We start from the raw sequence: 26,687 nt of genomic DNA, 5'->3' as shown, positions 1-26,687 counted from the left end.
CCAAGGCGTGCAAGGGTTATTGTGAGGGTTCAGGGTGTGTTCCAGTCCTAGGACGGAGCAGGCCTCATCCATCATTTTAACCATATGTGTTTTCTTCTCCCAGAGTAAAATCAAATGGACTGGGTGGCTCCATTGGTATTTGACTCCTCTTTCGCGGAGGAAGAATATGGCGGCCCTGAAGTAGTGCCGGCGTTAGAGGGTGGTGGGGAATTGGTCCTGGTATAGTCCGATTTTTGCGCCTTCAAATTGGATAGGCCCCCGGTCGCGCTCCATGCACATGATGGCTTTAAAACAATTTTTTAACAACACATTTTATTGATTTTCCAGCGTACCAAATGGGCAAAGCCCAGCGGGGATAGTACAAATTAAATGTACGAAATAAAAAACCAATGGTACATTGTAGAGAGCCCAATGAGGTCTCTAAACAACAAACTACAAAACTAAAAACAGCACCATACACACATGTAGAGCATTGCAAGTACATTATATATAAATTCCAAGGCAGTGCATTAAACAGGTGAGTTGCTAACCACTAATCTTTCAATGGGGTCAAAGGTTGCAGACTGCGACATTGGGGGCAGGTCTATGCCTCTTGCCTCTGGATGCAGCCCAACGAGACCAGATCTTTCCATGTTTCTGTGGGAACCCTCTCGCTGAAAAACTACAATTTCGGCGGTCATCCATCTGTCCATTGTCTTCCAGTTAGTTACACTGGGCGGGGACGGGTCTTTCCAATGTTGTGCTCCATCCCTTTTGACTAAGATAAGGCCCAGGAATAAAAGATGCTGCTTGTAGCGTTCCCCCCCCCCCCATGTCATTTGTGCTATGTAATAGCACCAGTCTGGGGTCAAGCGGAATTGTCAACGCCAGGACCGCGTCCAGGCATGACGTTACGTTAGTCCAAAAGGGCTGAATCGCCGTCCAGCTCCACACCGTATGAAGAAAAGTGCCATCGTCAGCTCAGCTGTGGAGGCATATGGGAGAATGGATTGCCCACATTTTCCATAACCTGTGGCAAGTGTAATACACCCTATGGAGGTACTTAAACTGAATGAGTCTATATCTGGTGGACACCGCAGCGTACCGAGGACTAGCCAGTGCTTTGGCCCAGTCATCATCTGTGAGGGCCGGCAGGTCGACTGCCCAAGCCGCTCTGGTTTTGTGGATAGTGGTTTTGGTGTGTGTATTGAGTGTCTGGTAAATTTGCCTGATTTTGTGATCCCCCAATGTCTCCCATCAGTAGGCGGCCCTCCAACGGATGGAACTCAGGCAGGGTCTCCAGTCGTTGAATCAGGGGGTCCAAAGCATGTCAGAGTTGCAGATAACGGTGGAACTGGGATTTATGAAGATCGTAATCAGATTGTAGTCTTTGAAAGGATTTAAGAGTGTAAGCGTGGACATCAGCCGCTGCAATGCCCCCGCAGTACGTAGATTGAGTACACGTGGAAAGCATGATCTGAATCACTCTCTCCCCCCACCCCCCACCCCCGCCATAGAAACCTGTTCAGAAGTGCATTGAGTTGGGTGAACCATGAGGAAGGGATGGGGTGGGGAAAGTTTTGAAGCTGATACAGTGGGCGTGGTAGGGATACCATTTTAAAAACCGCGGACCTACAGTGGTAACTCGGACCAAATCGTCGCCTCATTGCAGACCGCAGGAAGCAGTGGAGCGATATGTGTCCAGCAGACCGTGGAACACAGAGAGTTAAAAAAAAAAACAGGTACTTGAAGCCCGGGTCAGCAATAGCCAGTGCCGAAACCCAGGCCTGACTCCTCTGTTCCCCCTAGATAGGAAACAGTATGGATTTGGATGGATTGGCGTTCATCTCAGTGGTTTCACCAAAGACTCGAAGAATTTGAAGGACCCAGGGCCCGAGAACCAAAGATCTGACATGAAGAAAAGATCATCGTATGCATAAAGCACTATTCTATCGGAGTACTCCTGTGTCCAGTCTAGCCCCCTAGTGAGGGGATTTCAGCACTGCCAGGGGTTCTATCGCTAAGGCAAACAAGAGAGGGGACAGGGGTCATCCCTGCCTTGTGCCCCGGCGGATGGGAAAGGGGGCGGAACTGTATCCTGCGGCGCTCACCGACGCTGGGAGGTTTGTATGCACTAGCCATGTATACGCTATGAATCGAGGACCCAGATTTACGGCCTTGAGGAGCTTGAAGAGGCAAGTCCAGCTCAGGGAGTCGAATGCTTTATCAATATCAGCGAGTAAGATGGCCGCCGGGCGACCTAGGCCAGGCGCTCCTGTAATAGCATTATGGACTCGCCTAATGTTGTGTCTGGTGGAGCATTGGGGCATAAAGCCAGACTTGGTCAGGGTCTGAAATGCAAGAGCAGAGGCGGTCGGCCAGGATTTTACCCAGGAGCTAATGCTCCAAATTCAGCAGTGAAATGGGACGATACGAGGCTGCGTCTTTGGGAGGACGACCAGGTTATGATGGCTTATTTTTGACGATTGTGGTAGATGTACGTTAGGATGTCCTGCAATATGTTTCTTGTAGAAAGAGGCATAGTACATAGCCTTCCAGGCACCGTCATCGGTCGCAAGGAGTGCACCCCGGATTTGGAATATTGGAGTTGCGGGACCCGTTCTCGAGTTGTATTTTGCTCATGGAGCTCCAGTAGTTTGCATCTATTGGACTCATGTTCCTCCTCCTTAGCTTCGCTACTGTGCTCCAGGTAGTCCACCCACTGTCCGACCTTCGCCAGGTCACTCTTAACCTCTTTGAGGTCAGTGGCTACCTCTGCCCGAAGTGCTGTGATGTCATCCCTCAGCCCACCAATCAGTGATTCTATATATGCGTGGGTAATGGGGGCATCTAGTTGTTGATGATCAGGGGGACCCGGTTAGTAGGTGAGGTGTCTCGTAATAACACTCTTTTCTTGGCCTGTGGTTTTACCAGCAGGTGTTTCAGAATGGAATTTGTTTTGCCCCTATGGACCACAATAGCTTTGGGGGGCAGTTGCTAGAGTGTCGACCCGAGGCTTTAGGTGAGAGGGTGGTGATTTAGTCTTGCCTCCTTCACAGATAATAATAAAATGCATGGCACAACTCAGAGGGTTGTTGTTTAAAATCATCACCACCACTAAAACCGGCACGAGTGAAGGTTTTTAAATTAAAAAATAAATATTACAAGCATATGCCAGCCACATTTAGGTAAGCTTGCATGCACCATTTCATTGAAGAATATCAAAAGAAACATTTAGTTAGTCAGTTACGGGGTTCGTGTTACAAACATCCTGCCACATAAAATGAATTATTCTGAGCTAATCCAAATTAAGTATAACAATTGAGTGATTAAGGGCTTACTATGTATCTAATGCGATCAATGCTTAGAAAATGTATTTATTCTTTTAGTACCAAAAATCCAATAGGGATTATTGACATCACTCACAAATGGCAATTAGAATAAAAAAAATCCTGGTTGTCTGTGACATATGTGTGAAATTAATCTCTATATATGAGTGTCCATAAAACAAAAAATATTGTCCAGGATTGGCACCCAAATTGTCGAAGAACAGGCAGACTTAGATGTCAATGTTGCTGTCTCCAGTCTTTTCTGTATGTGACACCAACCTATTTTCTAAGTGGCGTAGTGCAAAATGGTATGCATCAGTCACTATACCAGTAGAATGAACAGAGGAACAACACGAGGAAAATAATCATAAGTACACCCAAAAACCACGTATGTGCATAGTATCTACAATACAGCTAATGGTGCCTCCATGAGTGTTTTTATGTTACATTGTATTTACCTAGGGCCAGATGTAGGTAAATATATTTTACCGACTCATAAATACCGAATTTTACCGATTCGGTATTTATGAATCGGTAAAATATAAGGAGGGAGATGTAGGTAAATCCAGATGTGGATTTACCGAATCGGTAAAAGTCGGTATTTACCGATTCGGTAAATACCGACCGGTAATGCCCATTCATTCCTATGGGCTTTGAAGCCCATAGGAATGAATGGGCATTACCGATTCGGTATTTACCGAATCGGTAAATACCGAATTTCACAAGGGTGCAGGGGGTGTCACTTTGACACCCTCTATCACCCCCAAAACAGGTTCGGGTGCCATGTGGCAGGCATACCTGCCCTAAGGGCAGGTCTGCCTGTCACAGGTGTGCATGCACACATGTGCATGCACACCGGAATCGGTATTTTACCATCAAATTGAATTTGATGGTAAAATACATATCAAATTTACCGATTCGGTAAAAATACCGATTCGGTATTTTACAGAATCGGTAACTTTACAGAATCGGTAAATTTACCGATTCTGTAAAAATATTCCCCCTACATCTCAAATTCCATTTACCGGTCGGTAACGGCCGAATTCGGCCATTACCGACCGGTAAATGCCTACCTACATCTGGCCCCTAGTCTGCTGAGGGGTTGTTGGGGTTCTATAATGTGGTATCAGACATTTAGGTGAAGAGATTTTTTATTTTTGTATTCCTTTTTATGTTTTGCCATATGCTTTCATAAAAAAAAATTAATTTCATCAATTTAACAATGTTAATGCTTTTGGTTTTGCCAATGCTGGTTTCTTATGGGGCTTGATAATAACGACCCAGCAGTTTCGTTTTGCTGTAAATAATGGGTGTTGTATTACCTAACATTGTTGTATTTCGTGTATTGGCCTCAAAAAGATGGACAGCTGAGTTGGCCCTGCCAGTCTTTAAATGTGATAGCAAGTGCTTAATCTGTTGATCTGTCTTCTCGGCTCACCAATTTAAGTTACAGCCCTGATAGACCAAATTAATTACCAGTCAAAATCCAGAAATGATTTCAGTTCTATACATACCTAATGCAGAAAAATCTTGAACATGGGTGCTTGTGAGACAGTTTAGTGTGTAGAATCTTCTGGAGTGGTGTAGCAGGACTACAGTTGAACTCTAGGCTTAGTCAGCACAACCGTAGGGAATACAACAAGCGCATAATAGTTAATTCAGATATAAAATAAAAAAAGTTACTTTATTTTAAAAAGTTTATTTAGTGTTTTTATAGTACACATATGTTACTTAGCAGGCACCTTGCACACTAACTTGCACCTTGGCACAGAAAGATCTCCAGGAGAGTGTAGAATCCTTCAAAGCATTTGGAGTCTGATCTCAAACAAGATTGGCTTGTCCCAACACCTTGGTTGATTGGGCTATTCCTGTGGGGTTGGTTCAAGGGGGAGTGATTCCGTAACAAAGCAGTTTTAGGACTCTGTCAGGGTTTGTCCGGGACTATGTGGGGAACACAGTCAGGGACTTGGGCAAGGACTGGGAACTGGGTAGAAAATGTACACAGAAAGAGGAGTACAGCGCTTCCCAGGATCATACAGGGAGTCAGAGGAGAAAAAGGGATCCAAAGGGGAAGCCTGTACAAGTGAACAAGATGGGTAAGACTCAGAAAGGAAGGGCACTCGCAAGGCAATTTAGCATTCAGACTAACTACACCCAGGACGGACGTGCAAGACACGGTAAGACTGAAGCTCAGTAAGTTTCTCACCCACAATTGCTGTTACAGATACTGACTGCAAATACCCACATGTAGGATACGCATGCAAAGGCAGGGTCTGTGGAGCTTATACCTATGGTGATGTTATAAATGTAACTCAAAGACAATACTCGCAGTGAACAAGAAACATCACCTAGGTAGTCATCTGTACCTACGGATCCTAGCGATCAACAGGAACACGCAAGGCAGTAACAGCAAGAGGGTAGAACTAAACACAAGCACAATAGACAAGGAGCTAGCAAGGAGGAGTGCTTAACAGGAAAGGAAGGAAATGACAGGACACACTTGGCAGAAAGCAGGTAACACGCATACAAGGCAACAGAAGCAAGACCGCAGAATAGAAAGACAGCAACCTAGGAACTGGAACCAAGGAATTGGAAAGAAAGGCAGGGACTGGAAAGAGATATAAAGTAGGGGAGGCTACAAGGGTATACTAGAATAGTGCAGGGTAAGGAATCAAGAAAACAAAATAGCATAGAAGGCAGTGCTGTGGCAGGAACCAGAATAATGCTAAGGCCCAAGAGTCAAGGTAGCACTGCAGTCAGTGCTGGTTCAGGAACAGGGAATTACTAAAGCTTTAGGAGTCAAGGTAGCACTACAGGCAGTGCTAGTTCAGGAACAGGGGATTAGCTACAGCTCAGGAAACAAGGAGTCAAGAGAGCACTGCAAGCAATGCAAATCAGGAACAAGAAATGGCTGAAACCCAGGAACAGGAACACAGAATAACTATAGCTCAGGAACACAGGAAACAAGAGCACTGCAGGCAATGCTAATTCAAGTACAAGGAATAGGTGTAGCTCAGGAACTCAGGAAACAAGGTAGCACTGCAAGCAGTGCTAATTCAGGAGAAGGGAAACTGCTGCAGTTCAGGAACAAGGAATACTAAAGCTCAGGGGTCAAGGTAGCACTACAGCAGTGCTAATTCAGAAACAAGGAAAACAGCAGCAGGTCTGGAACAAGGCATAACTAATGCTCAGGAAACACTGGAAACAAGGATAGCAAAAGCTCAGGGAGCACTGGAAACAAGGATCGGTCTCACCGGTAAACAGCTACAGTGACCAACCTTGGCCTGAACGGAGCTGGGGCTTATAAGAGCTCACAGTAATCACATGCAGCAGGTGTGAGCAGGCTAGCAGCAGCCAACTACAGGTGAGCTGAATTCCTTCACCCACCCTTTGCCTGCAGGGGTGGAGACAAAGCAGTGAGCATGGAATTCTGGGTAATAGTTTCAGGCATGAGTAGGTTGGCTTCAAGTATAAGCAGGCTGGCTTTCACAAAACCCGGAATGGATTGAGAACGGATGTCAGTTCCCAATAAGTGTCCAAATGGCTGGAAATCAGGATATGCATGCAGGGGAGGGTCTAGAAGCTTATAAGAAGACTGGAAAGTCCCACTATGTGGCCCCCTGGTGGTGGGTACGAGAGCACAGGGAACGAATCGTGACAGTCTCTTACTGAATGCTGGTAGATTGAGCAGTGCTTTGAGTTCTGGAACCAGGAAGTTCCACAAGTTACTGCCTTCTACCAGAGTATTATTACGTGCTTTTGTATATATAGATTATACAATTTCCCATGGTATGTACAGCACATGTCCTGCCATTCCAAATATTAGAACTTTAAGTCTGAATGCAAAGTGCTGTTGGATAGGAAGCAAGACCTTAAAGGGAAAACCATGGTGAAGTCACTGATGTGCAATACCAAATAAAATTTAACTCACTCCTCAACCTACATGAACTGCATGTCTCATCAAGGGCCTGAAGAAATACAACCACACCAGTTCCACCCAGACGGAACTCCATTGGCTCCACTTGCCAGCTCGCACCATCTTCAAAACCAGCGGCATCATCTACAAAGCCAATGTAGCCAGTACACCTGCTTCTCTGGCTGACAAGCGCTCCACTTCCGGTGGCTCTCAGCACAGCCAGTGACAGGACACAAACTGAAACAGAGTTGTGCAACAAATTAAAAAAACAAAAAACAAACCTTCTCCATTAATGTACCAATGATCTGGGACAAGAAACCAGCATTGAGCAGGACTGCTGCAACTCTGCTTCAATTTTGGAATGAGCTGCTAACGCACCTCATTTAAGGACATCATCATGCTGAAAAAGTCTACTAAAAGGACCATCTTCCATGAAGACATTGTTATTTCTGCCTAGCTTTCCCCAAATCTTGTGGGTGGTTCCGAGCCTGATTTTACTTCATTTTACACAGCTGCACACTCCCTGCCTCATTCTCACTCATGCACCTTCTTTTTCCCCTGTATTCTTGCCTTGACACTGTTTTTCAGTCTTTCTCTTCCTCCTTATGTGTTTTACCCTGTCTTGCTCTTTACCAAGGGCTATCAAGAAAAAATAAATTCTGCTCCCCTGTGGGCCCCACTTCTAACCACAGGCTCAGTTTAAGTATTCTTCAGGGGTAGGGAGAAAGGTGTGACGGTGGAGTGCATGTTAAGGTAAGTAAAAGGCCATTAAAGATCCTGAACCCCTGTTTCCATTCTGTTGTGTTGTTTTCAGCTGTATGTTAGTTCTTGCTCCGACGTTATAGCATGCCATATTGATATGTGCTCTGTTGAACGGTAACATGTTTCAAACCCGCACCTGTTCTGTCTCTTGCTGCTATGTGCTGGTTTCTTTGCACTATACAGCAATACTGAAGATTTAAAAAAAAATTGGAAGGGTGGAGCCTTGATGCCCAGCATCAGCAGCTGCTCAAAGAACTCATAGAAAATACATCCTCATTTTACCTTTGTAGTGCACTAATAATCATCATTTCTATGACAAAGTTTATTTTCTTGATTTCTAAAAGAAATGGTTTAGGATTTTTTAGCCTTGAATCCATCAAGATGGCTTTAGGTATGCCACACTTTTGTCATAAATACAGAATGCGAGCACTCTAGTTGTTTATTAGAAAACAGTGGAAAGCTGCAATAGAACACGAGGAAGTTAACTGAAGGACTGCAAATAGTGTTGAAAGTACGTTTCAGTCTTCAGAATGCTCTGATGACATTGATGGGAAAATATTTAGGAACTCATAGAATTGTGTCCTCATTTTATGTTTCTATAGCACCACCCATAATATCTGGGACAAAATGAACACCCCAGTTTTGTTTATTTCTAAAGGAAATGCTTTAAGCAGTTTTACAGCTTTGATTCCATCAGGATGGCTTCAGGCATGCCCTGTGTTTGTCATAAATACAAAATGTCAGCACTCTCTGTTGGAAGTTATTTATTAGAACACTGCGGGAAGCTGCAGTAGAACTCTTAAGGAAATCAACAAGTTGCTGCTGTTGAAATTAAATGTTTTACTCAGAATATCAGATTTTATTCTCACGTGGCTGAGGAAGATGTTGTGAATTTATAGAAAATGTGCTTTCATTTTAGCTCCTAGAACATCTTCCATACCTTCTTTAAGAAAATAATCGGATAAAACCATTTTCTCTCAAAAATAATTCATCAAATGCCAGCAGGGGGACAACATTTTTCACATGGTCTAATACCCAGAGAACTCAGCCGAACTCCTAAAAATGCACCTAAACCACCAACAAATGATTCATACTTGACTAGGGGGCATATGTAGGTAGGTGTTTGCGATTCGCAAATGCCGAAATTCAGCGAATTTCGGCGTTTGCGAATCGCAAACGGTGCTTTGGTATGTAGGTGCACATTAGCAAAATAAGGAATCACAAAAATTGCGGTTCCTTATTTTGCTCAAGCATTTAAGGAATCGCAATTTTGCGATTCCTTAAATGCTATGTAGGAGTGAATTTAAAAATGTGATTTTGGCTTAAGGAATCGCAAAATACCACCTACTCCAAGTAGATGGTATTTTGCGATTCCTTTCAAAATGCATTTTTTGAAAAAATTCAAAGTGCCATGTGGTGCACAGACATGTCCAGGGGTGCAACAGGTGTCCTTTGACACCCTGGCACCCTTGGAATTGCGATTCTCAAATTGCGATTTTCTCATGGAAAATCGCAATTTGAGAATGTATCCCCATTCATTCCTATGGGCCTCTTCGCCCATAGGAATGAATGGGACACTCATTCCTTTATTGCGATTCGCAATTTGCTGATCGCAATTAAGGAATGTTGAGATTCGCAAAAAAATTGAGAATTTTTACCTACATTCCATTTTGCTATTCTCCAATAGCGTTTCCTTAAAAATCGCTATTTGGGAATCGCAAAATGGAAATTATCTACATATGTCCCTAGATCTGTTATCACCCTTTGTATGTCCTCCCATCACATACTTGTAAGTTCTCCCATCATATAATATTCATGTTGTGGCCAGCATTCAGGTTTGACTAGCCCACTTTAAAATGACCAGTTGCCGTATATTTGGACATCAATATTCCAGCTATACCTTTTTTTAACCCCTTCATGGCCACCTCAAGCACCTCTTTAAACAGAACCTTCTCAAAAGCAGCTGAGAAAATTTACACAAAGCCACAAAAACATGATTTCTAAGTCAAATTCTCACTTTCTGTCAAATGTGGTGTAATGCCGTTCGGCCGTTTTGTTTTGTAGCTGTAACAGACGTTTCCTATGGGAAATAACAGAGGAAATCAAAATTTTGAAAGCCCGTCCCCTTTCTTGGACTCCTCTTGACAGATCACCATAAACTTTCCAGGAAAGAGCTGAGGTAGACTTTTTAAAATCCTTTTGTACAGATTCGTCAAACGCCGCTAAAGTTATTAGAAAAACAAAAAATGCTCTTCCTTTGGAATTTTCAATATTCAGTGAACACGTTTCTCATGCTCAGTGACAAATTAAAGTTTGAAAAAAAAATAAGAAAAACTGATGACTGGCGACATTGTCACTCTTTCTGAATCAGCCGTCTAGGAGTCATCGTGTGCCTATACTGCTCTTGAAGAGTATTCATTGCGATCTCTGTACAGCCTATCATCGGGTTACAAAACCTTTTTGACTGGCGCAGTACTTGTCACTGATGCTCAGTAAGGCAGTCCTAGGTGTAAACACATTTTGTGCTCTTGTGCTTAGTACAAGATACAGGCGTGTAAACTCAATTTACATACAGATCAATTAAAGTACAAGTAGAAACAGAGCGGCATCCAATCACACATATACATACACATATGGACAAACAAACACAAGTATTTAAGAACAGACCATAGTAGTGCAGAATTCTCCCACACAGAAGATTTACAACACATGCAGCCGAACTGCAGGTATGTCACACAGAATGGCTACTACTGATCCTGCAGCACTGTTTTACGCCCACACTAAAGACAACATATGGGTGTCCTGAGACGACTGTGTATGCTGCACTCAAAAAATGAGTTCATTGCATGCAGGAACTTTGGTAACTTCCCTTACATGTACATAACAGATAAGCCCCAGGCAGCAGCTCTACTGGTTCTATATCATGCACCGAGCAGATAAGGCCTAGGCTGCAGCAGTGATGCACACCACGCACAGACACACACACACACTCGCAGTAGGAGCAGTGCCTCATGGGAAAATAAATGCAGTCATTTTACTGCTTCAGAATAGCTACTGACCCACCTAAGTGGGATTACCACGGCATACGCAAAGAAAGATGCACATTATGCATGCACACAGTCTCCCTCACTCACTCCTTCGCCCTCTCACTTTCCCTCTCTCACCACAGACAAAATGCAAGCTTCAATCACACTCAAGAACAGCACAGCATCTAAAGTGCAACCCTCAGGCACAAATAACAAGAACAGCAGGGGCAGCAACAGTGCCACTTTCTCAGGTACAGAACCAGTGCACCATCTGAGTAGCATTACTAGCTTACTTCAAACACAGAACAGGCACAGCGTAGGAAGCGCCGATGCCCTCTTCAAAACACACATCCAATAGGTCCTGCAGGTGCAGCAGCAGTGTAAATGTAACGGATAGCACAGGCAGCCGCAGTACAAGACCCAGCACATAAACCAGGTACAGACTTTGCAGCTAAAGTGCACACATGATGACACATTATCTCATTGGCACTAAAGGTCCTTAAGTATTTGTATATCTTTGATAAAATTGCCTCTGGGATCTCGCTCAGCTTTTTAGGTCTCAGAATCTGAAACATCTGCAGAATATTTATTGTATCTTGTCCCTTTATCAGCTTGCTAAGTCGGCTTCTGGGATGTTAAACCAATAGCAATTGCCTTATTGACCATATCCTGCAATGCTGAGGGTGGAAGGGACAGAGCTTGAGGTGGATTACTGAGACGCACTACCTTTGTATCCACGTCAGGGGAGCTTTGCCTGTGGTCTTGCGTACTAGGGCACTTGACTAAGTCCCTAGGTCATGTCTGAAAGACATACTAATACCCGAAGGTGTGCTTACTGTTATATTATTTAAAAAAATAAAATCTGGAAGATTGGATTTAGCGGCTCGCTCCAAGGCTGGATATTTGATTCTGACAAGATCTGCACCATTTTGAAGGCATGCTTAATATTCCCTGGTGACACACCACATGTCTGTCCGACTCCTCTTGGGACTTTTGGGCCACTGGTCTACCAGTAGAATACTAAGATCCTTTGCTATCTGAATGTATGGAGAGAAATAAGGTTTGAGGAGAATATAATAAGTGCTTGGAAGAGAGCCGTACCTTTGTGCCGAATACTAGATCCGAAATGTTCAATAATTGAGAAGAAATGTTGAAATAATGACAATACATTCTAAGAACAGTTTAACAAATGTGTTGCCTTTAACAGTGTGTATTATGCACACTTTAGATATTTTATTGGCTCTATATATTTCTAAAGTTCGAATCGCTTGAAGATGGTGACATAATCCATCCTAAGTGTGAAAAAGTGTCTCTTTGGTAACAGTGTGTGAATGATGCGTGAGAAAGGCTACTTGTCTCGTAGAGAGGCTGAGGGACTTGGAATCCATAGGTTCTTGTTTCTCCAGTATTCCTATTCAAGCTGCTCAATACTAGGCATGGGTTATGGCAGAACATTATCCTTGTATTAGGCCTAGGCCAAAATGGCAGCAGGAGAAGATCCACCAAGATGTTTTTTCATAACAAATGCTGGCGTTTTCGATAGACATGTAATAGAGGAGAACAAGGTAGGTACAACATGCCATCAGCCAGGAGATGGAGGATTAATATTAACGGAGCGTGCAGAGACTGGCTGCCTCCCTGCAACCACAACAGAGATCATGAGACAATTTCTCTTAAAGGTACACTCCTAAAAAGCATCAAGCCATGTGAAATGGAAGGATAGTACTCCATTGAATACCTGCAAGCAGAGACATCGCTTACATCTGTGGAGGACTATACAAAAAGCTTTCATGATTCCAAACGGGAGGAGACCTCTTCCTCAAATTAACTATTCCCACTTCACCACTGAGGTCGAAATGGCCTGACTAGCACCTGAAGAGCGTATAAAACAAGAGTCGACCATCTTGGGACCGTTTATAAATGATTAGGACTAATTAAGAGACAATAGAAGGGCCCCCCTTTCACCTCCAGGAGGAGTGACATTTAAAAAAATTGAATTCTTGTAAGGAGGGGTGGTCCAACTAATTGATTCTTGGAATTTCTACTAAGGTTTGTGTCCAGTACATTATAACTAGTTTTACTTAGAGTACAAGTTTAATTTGTCCTGTGGCACAAACACGTGGTGATGGATTAACATAGGAGGGCTACAGCTGCACTCTGTTTAGTCATGATAAACTATGATCAATGGCAATATTTTTTTTATAATGCCATACATTAAAACTGATTAGTGGATTCCATATTATCAATATTTGAACATACTTTCAATAGTCTTAAACTGTACTGTATCTCTAGGGTTAAAGCAACAATGTTTGTCTCATACTCTTAGATAAATGTGTCATGTACAGTTTTCCTGTCTTGTATACTGAGGAAAGAAGGAGCTCACTTTTCAAGGAAAAAATGGAGCTCACTTTTCAAGGAAAAAATAGAAGACAAGTAAAGATTCCTCAAATATGTTGTATAGGATATTAGAGAGGACTCCAGCCTCACTCTACTAGTTCTTTTCCGCTGGACCACAGTGTCATCTTGATACAAGATGTTTATTTTATCCAGTAGCGGCTGCTAGCGAATGGGCATGGGGGGCGGGGGTGAGCGGAGGGGATTATAAAAGACACCTGGCTGCGACCGGCCAAGCGGCTGGCAGCGGACTCTCCTCTGTCCTCTTCTCCCGGGGCATCATTAAGCACGCAGCCTCCCAGACTCCCCATACCAATCATAACACTGCCTTACAGCAGCATTGTGATTGGTTTTGCGCCGTAGTTCGGCACTCAGATAGAGCCTGGAAGGTTCTAATTGTTCTCGAGCCTGGGTGGAGAACATGCAAAGTGTGCATGACATTTGTCATGCACACTTAGGAAGTGTCTATCACTCCTCCCCCAGCCTATAAACAGCTCAGCCCCGCCCCCCAACCAACTCAACCAGTGTGTTTCAATAAAATGATAATAACATTATTATCTTTTTCTTTTTTAATTGCTTAGTGGGGCGACGCTCCTCCGCCTTAGCGGAGGAGCTGCCACTGCTATCTCCTAACTTAATTCATAAACCGTTTCACAGTTGCCCATGTAGCCAAATGTGTAAACTTAAAATGTCAACTAGTTCCAGCAACTGTATGCAAACAGAGTCTTGCACTTTCATCAGGACTAAAATGTTCTATATTAAAACGTGTCTGAACAGCTGTAGTTGCTTAATGCAATACTGTAACATAAACTTTTAGAAATGTGCAGTTGCTGACTTCTCTCGGGCTAGCAATTTGGCATGACTCAATTCATTAATATGGTGGTGTGTTGGATGCCAAACGTACCGATAATTTGAGGGATCAAAAGAGTCCCAAAAGGTCAAAGTTCATGCCTGTATGGTATATAAACAAAATATTTTCCTGGGGTTATTATCAACACTTATTGTATCATCTTGTCCCCCATGAACAATAGTACGTTTACGCGTCAGAATTTTATTTTGCATGCTGTCGCACTCACATACATGTGGCCACATGAACATGTGATTACATAGATGAGATAACTAACAGCATATACATCCACACCTAAGTTTGAAGAAATCAAATTATTGCTACCAATTATTAAACAAAAAGTAAACTACATTAGCAACTAGCTGCAACATGAAAAAGAAACCCTATATTACATATATCTATTCATAACTTAGTTCATACTAGAATACATACCCTACCTTCTAGACCATGTGTACTCGCACACATTTGCCTAGTGGCTAAAAAGTTTGGTCTGTGATGTGACCGAGGGCTGCATTGATGCCAGCTGAATGGCAGTGGGGTTTGGGAGTGTGGGGTTAACAGTAAGGTGAGTATAGGGGGAAGTGAAGCATATACATCTAGTGGCTTAACTACACAACGTGAAACCAGAAAAACTGCGATTAATTCCTACTTAACCACATTGTGTGCTCCTAGGCAATTAATTATCTTATTTCATTTTCCCTCCTTTTTCTTCATTAGCACATATAAGAGGGTCTAAAAATACATGACTTCACGATGTGCTTGCGCAAAACCTCCTGTGTTTGATTTAATAAACTGTAATGTTGCTCATGTATAATAGGACCCCGGCCACCCAGACTGTGCACATATCAACTGACCTGCTTCTAAGTTCCCTATTGGTTGTCAGGGTGGCGAGAGGGAATGAATGTTTCTAAATTCTTGTTTGAAAACTATCACTTAAAAAAAATACTTCTCAATGCACACATATTATCTGATGTACTAAGTCGAATAGCCCTGTATGTTAATCAAATACACTTTTTGAATATTGAAGAAACTTTATCATATTTTTACAATTTTGCCTGCAAGATGTCTTTAAAAATGAAGGTGTTCCTAAAGTTAAGTGGTGCAGGCCACCCTAGTTACATTCTTTTTGTAACTTCAATCAACCTTTAAATACTTGCTTATTTGTTAGTGCTAAGTTAAGTAAACAGCAGGCGAGTGTTGCTGTTGACCAGGGTGCTGCATTTAAAGGTTAGGACGGCCGAATGCGGCCCTGGGTCGTACTTTAAGTATATTTGTACTAGAATATCTTCTTTGCTTTGCAAAGGTCAAGAAGATTACAAGATACAAGTCATTTGTGATTCTCAGTGTGAAGAAGAAAAGTTAAAGAATGTCATTGACTGAAAGGCACTTGGACCTGAAGAACTAACCTGGGAAGATGCTGCGGATGTTCATGCACCACAACTAGTAAAAGCTTTTCACCATCATTATCCTAATCCATAAAATCCCAATTTCCTGGAAATAATGCTAAAGGAGGTGATGATGTCAGAAGCTCACCAGTAGCAAACTTACTAGGAATTTCTCATCCATGTTCTCTTGACAGCAGCGGAACAGTAATGAAAGAGACCACATTGAAATAGTGACAACCTCATTGATAATGGTGTCTGTGCTTTAAGATTCGCGTCTTCATTTTCAACTATGCATATGTAAAGATACAGTGTCTTTTCTTTGTGGATGTCCAGAAACGCCTAAGTTCTCCACACCTGCGTCCTGCACGGCACCACTAGAGGAGGAAGTGACCTCCTTCTGGAAAGACGCTCGGCAACTGTATCCTTTGCAGAACGTAGGCTCTCCTTGGATACGTTGTTTCGTTCACCTTCCCACTAGTTTCAATGGGTCAATATACTTTTCCTCTTTACCATCTTGTTTTTTGGGTCCCTGCGGTGGTAGTATTCTGCTGACAGCTCCTTCAGTTTCCTTCCAGACACCATCCACTTTGTAATTTTCTCTGTCCCAGGAAAGGTTAACAAATTTAGGGCCAGAAAACATAACCGAGTACTCTATCACCAAACTCTTGATCCGCCCGCCTCGTTTAGAGCCAGGCCTACCTAAGGTTTCCATCAACAGAGCCTCTGTTGACCTTCCTCTGAGGGCCTGACAGAATAAGAGGTGTTGGGGGAAGGGCAATTCAACACCTAACATATTTAAGGTGGACAATGATGTCCTTGTTTATCTGTCCGGTTTTGGACAGAAAAGGCAAATAATGACCTCAACTCCCAGGGAAAAAATTCACATTGGGAGCTTGCTTCTGAAAAATAAGAATAAAAAAATGTAAGTTTAGTGAGTGGTTGTCAAAACTGATGTTGGCAGTCCACCAGACATGTTGTACCTTAAAGGGAAACTTGGTGATGGTGGTTCCCTTCAAGATGCAGAGATTTTTTCTGATTCTCTTTTGTCCCTATGGAAACAGGGATGCCATCGCCTTCTTCCTACAAACACCAGCTGAACTGCCCATATGTTGGAAGGACTAGTTCATTGAATGATTGGTGGGTTAAAAGTTCACTCGGGTAGCATAATCCAACATTGCTTGAGTTTGGAAAGGTGAAGTGTACTCGAACATTTTCAGTGTGTGAATGACCAGAAGCATGAAACAGAGTATGTGGAAGGAGTGAAGTGACTTAAACAACATTTTAAAATAGAAAAAAATAATGTAGTCACAAACAGAACACATTTTGTGGTGTGCAGCGATAAGTCCACGACATTTGTCACTTTACTTTTACTGGAGGGAGACAAATTGTTAACCTCTCTCAAATATACACTCTCTCTCACCATCCTAGGGTCACGTTCTATAAGTGCAAGGAACGTATACGCTGTATGTCCTGTGCACCACTACCGGGCCTTCCAGAAACTGCTTCATTCCACCTGAACCTCATTGAATTCCATTATCTAATATTTCTTCCCTGGACAGTCAGTCCTTCCCTGGAAAATACATCAGTTTTTTTTTTTTTAAAGAATTGGTTTCCAAAACATCAAAAATAAGCTATTTTTATATACTGGGCATAGCTATATTGGCACCCTCGGATCCTTGAGTACATCAGCAAGCCAGCCAACACCATATACCTACAAGTCCCATCTCCTCCAGCCCCACAAATCCTACCTATATAAAACGTCGCATGCACACCCCTGTAACACTGCCCCGGCTACTACAGTAAATTGTCTGGTTCCAGCATCATAAAGCAAAGAAATCGAACTGTAGTTCTTATGAAAATTAATTGGTTAAGTATGAATATGCAGTTTCGGTATCTGGAATCCTCACGAACTTCATTTTAATTCTTCTTGAAAGCTAATGTGTTAACATTGCACCGACATGCCACTAACTTATTTTACAAATTTGCTAGTAGTTCTGTTGCTAGGAATCAAGGAACCATTAACTGTCAAAGTTACAGCGAAACTAAAATGTGGAACAGATTGGAAGCAGTGCAGGGAAGAGAAAGCACCAGCGATTTGGGAAATAAAGAGAACAGCAGCAGTTTTTGGAGATCCAGGTCTTGGCAGGCTATTACGTGTTATAAAATGCTTCAACCAGAAAAGGAATACTTTCTTTTTTCATTTAAGTGGAATTGTTTCTCACTGTGTGGATTTCTCTGTTTATGTTTGCGAGTGTTGTGTAGTATTTTTTTTTCTTTCGTAGTTGTCTCCTTTAGTGTCCTTCTGCGATGCTGAGTATGCGTTTCAGTAACTGGCTCTGGCGACTGTAAAGCTAAACTCATGGAAGAGGTTTCTGTCAGGACACAAGAGCAAATGGATACCTAGAGTGTGCAGGCACACAAGTCAAAGCAAAACCAGATTTAAAGACTCAACATTCTGTACCCCAAGATAAATACATTGTTAAATTATTTTTTTGAAAAGAAGCTTTTGAAAAGTCATTTATCCAACTAAAAGGCACTAGAGAAGATTCACATACATTTATTATTGGAAAATTATGATTTTGAAAGCGCTTGACATTTATCAGCCTAAAGTAGGTGGTTATGCGTTCTACAATATTTATTTTTTAATGCTGACTTTTTAATGGTGCATCGAAAACTTTATTTTTGCAGCTGCATTAGTGAAACAATCGTAGCTGTATAGTAGAGCAGCGAATGCAGTGAAAGCTCAATTTTCATTTTTTCTCTTACTCTCTTACTCTTGGCACTGGAAATTGAACCCAGTAAAAACATTGTGTGCACTAAATGCTGCACATTTCAGATGCTGCATCAGTAGAAACTCAGCAGCCATCAGACCCTAGCAGTGTTAGGGAGTATGCCCAGCAGAGGCTGCAGACTGCACCAGCTCAGAGCGTGAGTATGTAACTCCCACCTTGGGTAGCAGGAGACATCCCCTTTAATAGGCTGTACCTCAGCTATGTTATTGCATCACAGGAACTGCGCACTGGTCTGCTACGTTGGCACACTTTTGTTACCCTGCTCCAGTTCTAGAATTGGAAAACATTTACTCCGGGAGCCCATACATTGGGGTCAAGGTGTGGCAGACAAATGGAATGGAGTTACCAGGAACGGAGCTTGAAAAGCGGAGTATGACTGTCAATTTATGTATTTATGAAAAACAAAATCTGCGGCGAAGAATATTGAAATACCTTAAAGGGTTAAAACACTTGCTGCAAATATCTTTGTGTGTCCAGAAATATTGAGGCGATTATAATAGTTGAAAGCTAAGAGTTCTGGGACAATTCTGTATTTTTTCCAGTTAATGATTTGACTCATAAAGTAACATAGAGGGTTAATGTGCCTGCTGCAAAGCACATCATGTAACCTGCAGATCACAGGTTTGTATTTTATGTAGATAAGTTAGTGCGTTCCGGTTTTTGACAAAGATCACTTTGTCACTTCTATTTTAAAAAACAAAACAGTTTTTCTAATATAGCTCTTTGGTCTATTGACCAGAATCAGTGAGCTGCATGTAACCTGTAAGTCATGGGTTTATATTCTATTGCAATCACTGCTTTGTGTTTAATATCCTGACTTTGTGTTTCTCTTGACCATTCACTCTTAATAAATAATGTCTACAAGTATAGACGATATGTGTTTCCTACCCCTTATAACTCTCATTGTCTTGTGCAACATGTCCTGTATATTGATTTACACGCTGGTATGATTTATTGTGTGTGATGTAAAGTGCTATGACACCCTACACCAGGATGAGTATCACTGTAAAAATTTTTTTTTTAAATGAGTGCCATTTAAATAATTATTAGTGTAATTACTCATATACACATATTAATCTTGTATTCTTACAGTGCACGCATATCCCTTACATAGAGGGATGAACAAAGCCAAAAACCTGCCTTCAAGTCATAGTTTCTCTAAAGTATGCCTTAAGTGATAAGCTACGTGACTTTGTTTTCTTCATTGCATTGGCATTTTGGTGATAGACCTCAGATGGCTCCAAGCCAGGGTGATACTTGAACCAAAGAAGGGCTGATGGCTCTTTAAATCAAGCCTTTGTTTTGGTCTCAGCTGGATGTTAACCCCTTCTGTGCGGCGCACGTTCAGCGGACGTCGCGTGCACTACCTCGGTAGTGCTGCGCACGTCCGCTGAACGTTCCGGCCCCGCCCGCGCAATAGAACGTTCCGCACCAGCGCGGAACGTTCGGTTCAGCGGAGGGGCTAAATTAAGAAAGCCCCCTCGCTGCCTACAGGTTGCGGCACCAAACGAAAAATAGAAACCTTTCCTGCGCTGCTGAATTAAGTACCGGTTTGGGAAAATGATGCCAGGACAAATTCAACATGTTTCCATGGGTCTGAGGATCCCAGATCCGGCCCGGAAATAGCTGTCAAATCGGTATCCTGTAGGATCCCACTACTTTCCAGCACTGGCCTGTTCACCGTTCTTGAGCAGTGACTTTCTGGAGCAGTGATTTCATCTGTTGGAGAGTTTGTGGAAGAGGGAGCTGGGTCATCCTGCGACAGCAGAGGTCTCCCATTGGGGTCGAAGGCTGAAAGTTTAAAATGTTGACTGCCTCCTGGATGTCTAGAGTCCGTGTGTCTCTATGGTTTCTCTGTGCTGACGCATATTCCTTAAAGCAGCGCTAAGGTATCTAGTATGTGACACTCTGCATCAGGCATTGGGATCCTCTATCTCTTATTATCTTCTACTGCCAGTGCCCCAAAAAACCAATCTGAGTGAAATTTACTTGTACATTTTCAGTTGAGATAAATTTATATAAAGCATACATAATGGATAACTTTGTAAATGTCACTAGAACCCTGAGATTGCAATACAGGACCTTATTACGCGTTACCCTTTATATATTTTTATATTACTTGCACATTTGTAGATAATTAGCTTGTAAAAGCTGTTTGCTTCAGAGTGCAACTGACAGTGGACGTTGATAAGAAATAGAAAATATTTAGGTTTTGTTTAGCTTTTTTGAATTCTTTTTTTTTAAAACAATAGACCGAGGTGAGGGCCAGTGGATTTAGTGATCATGTGACTGAAGCACTTACCTCCTAGTTATGTATTTCCCATATTTGACGCATATTTTGCAAGTTTTCCCAAAAATTCTGTTGCTTGCAAAAATGGGTGAAAATGATAATGTCGCGGAAAGAGTTGCATAAGTTGCATTTTTTGTCACATAATTTGGTAGGTGCTGCCAGCACTGGTAACGGCCGTGGGGTGTGGCGGGGGTGGGTGTGAGGGGGGTGAACAGACGACGGAAAAGGGAAAAAAAAACACTTAACTTGCGCTTGCTGCATCGCCGACTTGGCGATGAAGCGAGCGCAGGGTAAGTGGCTTTATTAATTTTTATTTTACTTTTTCTATGCCGTCGCCTGTCCGCTTTCTGCCCCGCCCCACTCTGCTGTTACTGGTGCCAGACGTGCCTTTTTTATTTGGTACTTTATGTCCTATAATCCTAGGAACTCAGACTGTGGTAAAAAACTGCAGAGTGCAATGGTGGGTTGCCATATTTTCCATATCACCTTGACATATTTTCCATCATGGTTTCCTGTGAAATAAGTTTTTTTGTACCCTTCCTTTTGTACCATAAAAATACCCAAGCATGTCAAGTGTTTGTATGTATATATATATGTATATCTTTCTCTCTCTTTTTCCTCTTTTTGTGTGTGTTTGTATATGTGTGTATGTATATGTGTGTATGTATATATATATATGTATATGTGTGTATATATGTATGTGTGTATATATATATATATATATATATATATATATATATATATATATATATATAGATAGATACAGATGCACTTGCTTTCCTGATGTTGCAAGTTTTGTTGCCATGTGTCAATTGACGAACACAAATCTTCCATAGAACAGCTAACACAGAATTTACTTTGCATAAGTGTGGCAGTGCCATACCAATGGAAATGTGTGCGATTGCAAATACTAAATAACAACAGCACAGCCAATATGTATTTTTTTTTAAATGTGAACCATTGCTCCTGCTGGTGTTTGTCATTGCATCACCCTGGAATTATCTCGGAATCAGTAGCTGCTTGTTCACTCCTTCGCCTTTGCTTCTTTTCAGCCATCATCGTGTACCGCTTGCCCTGGACGTGGAAATGCAGCAAGCTGCTGATGAAGTTCATCCATGCTGGGCTGCACTGCATCGCCATGATTCTCGTGGTCGTGTCGCTGGTGGCTGTGTTTGATTTCCACAATGCCAAGAGCATTCCCAACATGTACAGCCTTCACAGCTGGGTCGGACTCACCCTTGCTATTCTGTACGCCATGCAGGTCAGGAAATGGTTCTATTTTCGTAAATGTATTCTTTTATTCTGCACTGCCCCATTTTGTCGCAATCAGTGAGAGAATAGTAGAAAGTAGCTGAATCGCGGGAGGTGTGAGTGAATAAATGAGGCTCCTGTGTTGCTGTCCGAGCAGGACGCCGCTCCTAAACATGGAGATCCATCGAAGGTCGCCATGTGTTTGCAGTTCATTTCAGACCTGTAGAAAGGTCTTTTTCAGGTGCACCATAGTTTTTACAGAGAATGTTTATTTATTTATTTACTTATTTTATGTGTTTTATAGAGCGCGAACTTGACCCGTTAGGGTATCAGAGCGCTTTACAGAGAAACATAGGCATATACAGAATAGGCATAACATCATCCAGTTACAGATTGAATGAACAAGGGCAGGGTGCAGGATACATAAGAGAGATAGGGCACGTATTTACAGATTAAATATCCAAGTACTCAAGACGAGAGAACATATTTATAGATTGCGTTAATCAATGTTCGTGACAAGGCCCCAAGTTTTTGAAGGGGGGAGGTGGATAATCCAAAAGGAGGCAATAGATGGCCGTAGATCAGGGCTGTAGTGGTGGTAGAGGCAAAGTTTAAACGAGAAATTTGCCCATAAGGAATGTTTTGGCAACCTTTTTAGAATCAAACATTTTTTATTAAGCAGCGACATATCATTAGACACAGCTGGGCTGCCTACATCCACCGGCCGGCAGAGCGTAACCTGACAACACAAACACAGCCATGGGGTCTACATCCCGGAGGGCGACCCGGCGAGGATGGACTGTCGGCCAGCTGGCACTGCATTTTGTAGAAAAGGAAAAACAAACACCAACAAGAAAACAAGGACCTACCCACCCCCACCAACTCCCTCCCCCCCAGGACCCCCCTCCCTCCCTCCCCCCACCCCACCCCACCCCGCATCAGCCATGCTCAAGGTTCCGCCCCTGTCTCTAATCATGTCCACGCCCTCATAAAGCAGCTCCAGACCCCCTATGAGCTCGCCTGCGCCGGTTCCAACGGGATAAGCTGCAAGATACTCTGCCCATGTTTTATTATTCAAGAACTACTTCAACTAGCAGCTCCCTGACAATGACGTCATAGCAGTGTAGTTGGACGCAGAGGCATCCCTGGACCAGTGGGAGTCTGCTGAATTGGTTAACAATAGCCCTGATGCTAAAGATGACTATCTCTAAAATGGTTCCTCAAAAACATTGCCTTTGCCGTACATGTAACAGTCATTCAAAAACACATGCAAATGTTTAAATTATTTCAACCATTAAAAATGTGATTTGTGTTAGTTAAGTTATAAATGGTTAAATCCGCTCACTAAGGACTACCTTTTTGGCTACGGACACTCCGGCTGGCGGCTACAAATACGAGAGAAGCGCAAGTTCCTCCGCGGCACATGCATGGCCCTATATTGGCTTGGCCTGCCAGCACTTCATTTTGCTTCTTTGCCAGCTCTGAGAATCTTCTCCCTACTCCATGCCCATCCCTAAGTGGCCTATGTGCATGTCCCTCGCCATATAGAATTGCCGTCATTAGGTCCTACCTTATTAATTCATAGACCACAAGCTCTTTCTTGTTTGACCCTATTAGTGGGTGGGTTTTATTCTAGATAAAAAGCATTCATTTCATAATTAAGTGGGGACCAGAGTCCTGGTTACTCAATCTGAGGGCCCTCTGTTCATTATCGCATTTTAGCTCCTGGTATTAAACCTGTTCCTTTTTGCTGTTCTAAGAAACTCTGATATCAGCCTGTTTGTTAATTGGTTTTGTGCATTAGTGTTGATGGTCTTATTGATTCGCTCCTTTTACCTCTATACCAATCAAATAATCCAAGTACATAGACATGTTGTTCTGTTAATGAACCAGTGCAGCACCAACCCACGCAGTCCTCTGCATTCGAGATACTTACTTTGCTGTCCTTTGCGTTGAAAATGTATATGTTTTACTCCCATGTTTAAGCTAGAATTATTAAACAGGTTTTGCCATTTGCCTCCATACTTTCCTACTGCAAAAGAGGGTCAGTGCCTTCTCAACTGGAACTTCTCCAGCCTTGAGTGAGATTCAGAGAGTGGTGGCATCTCAGTTTACTTTCCACCCAAGCACTCCTGTTTTTGGGCTTCCAGGAGGGTGGGGGAATTGAATCATATAATCAGTACAGCAAAGTCTATCTCCTTTAAAAAAGCTCAAATGTTCATGAGAGGTGGTATGCTTAAAGTAAGGGCATGTATTCGATAAAACAAAGATCCTGTGTGCACCCAGCAAGGTATGGGAACATCCTAGGAATGTCTCAACAGTTTTTGAGTAGTAGGTTATATGGGGAATTGGATCCAGTGGCCTCCCCCCAAAGAACAAAATGACATAACGGGCACACCATCAATGCATGAATGCTGAGCCCAAACCGTCTAGTAAAGGAGTATCTTATTTTGAACAAGAACTATTTCAATAAGGGAATGTGTTCTGTCTGCAGTAGGCATAGGAAAGGGCAGTAATGTGAGTCCCACATATGCAAATATTTTACCAAGGTGTATGATGAGAAATGTGCTCTATCTAATAATCCTTTCAATGCACATATTATGTAGTCTGAAGAGGGTTTTTTTCACAGTTTGTCCTAGACGTGAACAGATATTGCTGACCTTTTTTATTTTTGTATTACAAGAGTAAAGTTGGCTCTCCTGCAATGCTTACATTGACATTTAGTAAAACAAAGAGAATAGGTATATGAATGTGGCAGTCTACATAAATAACAGAACACTGGAGATCAAAAACTTTGAGAAGACCACACATCTCACCAGTAGGGTAGTCCTTTTCTCACTGTTTGTGCTAGTGATTGGGATTTTGGATAACATGGAATTAATATTTTTCGACCTAGCAGTTAACAGATGAGAATTTCAGAGCAGAAGAAAGTACTGAAGGTAGACAGAAGTCAGTTGCTACAGCAACATAGTAAACCAGAAAAGAAAGTGTGGACATTTTCGTTTCCTTTCAGCTGATCAAAACACAAGTTCAGCAATTCTGTGGTATTAAACACCAGTCTAAGATGCACCTTACTACCAACAGATGAAAGAGGTCTCTTACAAATTTTGTGTGTGAAAAAGTTTTGGATTATCGCCTTACCGGTCTATCCTTGTGGGCAGAGTTGTGTTTCGAAGTCCATACTGAAGCCATCCCCTTCGCCCAGTTCGGAGCTCTTGGAGGGGTCGATATTTGAGAGACTCAGTGACACCCTGGGGAGAAGCAGAAAAACGCGTTTATCTATCAGGACACTTGCAAAAATCACTAAACGTCCTGCTCTAGGACCCATCACGGTCCCAAAGCAATGGCATTTCGCCTTCAAGGAAGAACCACACTCACCTCCTTTACCACCACCAAGTCCTAAGAAAGTCAGACATATGGCTACCAGCCCTAACTTCCCACCACTGCCTTTTGCACCTCCTCTATCTTCACGCCCCCTCCCCCAAACTGGTACACTGGACATGGACTCTGACGCAGGGAACCTCTTCTGCCCTCAGGGCACAGAGGAAGAGCCCTGTAAGCCAAGGGGGTGAGAGCATCATTGGGAAAATTGCAAAGTTGATTCACAGGATGACACCTCAATGTAGCCTGTAGTGATACAGTGGGCAGATCAACATCACCAGGTCCAGCTGCACACAGTAGATGATGAACAGGATTTCATGCTTGAAACTCTATGTACAACTGAGAGGCCAGTCATTTACATTCCTAGACTTAATCCTCAAGTCCATGGCAGACACTTTGAAGGACTTAGTCAAAGCCAGGGTTGTAACTGCATCATCAAGGAATAGTACATCCCTGCTCCTCAGAATCTGGCTTATATCCGAGGGGCCATTATCCATGACTCACTTATGGTGTTTACTGCCCTTGAGAGGGCTCCTGCTCAGGCCACAGGGGATGCCCCTCCCACCATAAGGAATTTAAATAGATTGATGCAGCAGGGCAAAGGGGAGCTTTTGGGGCAGCCCTCCTTGAAGCTTGGAGACTATGCAGGAGCCCATCAAGCACCTTTCAAAGGCTCACTTCAAGAGGGGAGAAGAACTCGTTACACTGGGTAGAACCATCAACAGCACGAATATAAGGTTCGCCATTGATGCGGTGGACACAGCAGCTAGAGGTATTAACACTAGCCGATTACTCTGTAGGCATGCCTAGCTTAGATTGGCGAGATTTTGTCCAGAGGTGCAACAGCACCTTCTCAATGCACACTTTGATGGTCAGCATCTTTTCAGCCCAAAGGTCGAACGGGTGCTTGAAGAGACACACACATTGCCAAGTAGATGGTTGCCTTACAGTCCCCCATGCCAAAGCCTTCTCTTTGTAAGCAGTACACATGGGGAAGCAACAGACAAGGGGCCACCGCACAAAGGTACCGCCCCCATATCAGGACCTCAACAAGGTAAAACCTTTCATGGCAGATGCCTTCAGAGGCAATGGTAGAGTCTGAGGCATACCTGACCCCTCCAAGGTTTCCCCTGCGACCACTCAGAGACTCTATTTCCCTTCCTTCCGATCACACTACACCTTTCTGGAAAGGACAACCAAACGCAAGTAACAAGTGTGGCTGTAGATATACATTGGTTTGCATACTCCTACTATCTAGTGTTGGGTTCGGGTGTTGCAAGTTGTTTTTCTTTAAAGAAATCTCTCGCGATATGGAATGTGGAGTCATTTCTCCAT

General features: G+C 42.8%; 1 protein-coding gene across 1 annotated transcript in view; it reads left to right on the top strand.

Moving 5' to 3' along the window:
* CYBRD1 (cytochrome b reductase 1) overlaps positions 1-26,687 on the top strand; it is a 108,860-nt gene that overhangs the window by 15,856 nt on the left and 66,317 nt on the right. Inside the window, exon 2 of the mRNA XM_078681575.1 lies at positions 21,773-21,981. Coding sequence (XP_078537701.1) covers positions 21,773-21,981 — 209 coding nt within the window. The remainder of the gene's footprint in view (positions 1-21,772; positions 21,982-26,687) is intronic.

Source organism: Lissotriton helveticus, chromosome 3_1 (genome assembly GCF_964261635.1).
Source record: "Lissotriton helveticus chromosome 3_1, aLisHel1.1, whole genome shotgun sequence".
In the NCBI taxonomy this organism is placed as follows: domain Eukaryota; kingdom Metazoa; phylum Chordata; class Amphibia; order Caudata; family Salamandridae; genus Lissotriton; species Lissotriton helveticus.
The sequence above is the reverse complement of the archived record's forward strand: the minus strand, read 5'-3'. Positions and strand labels throughout refer to the sequence as shown.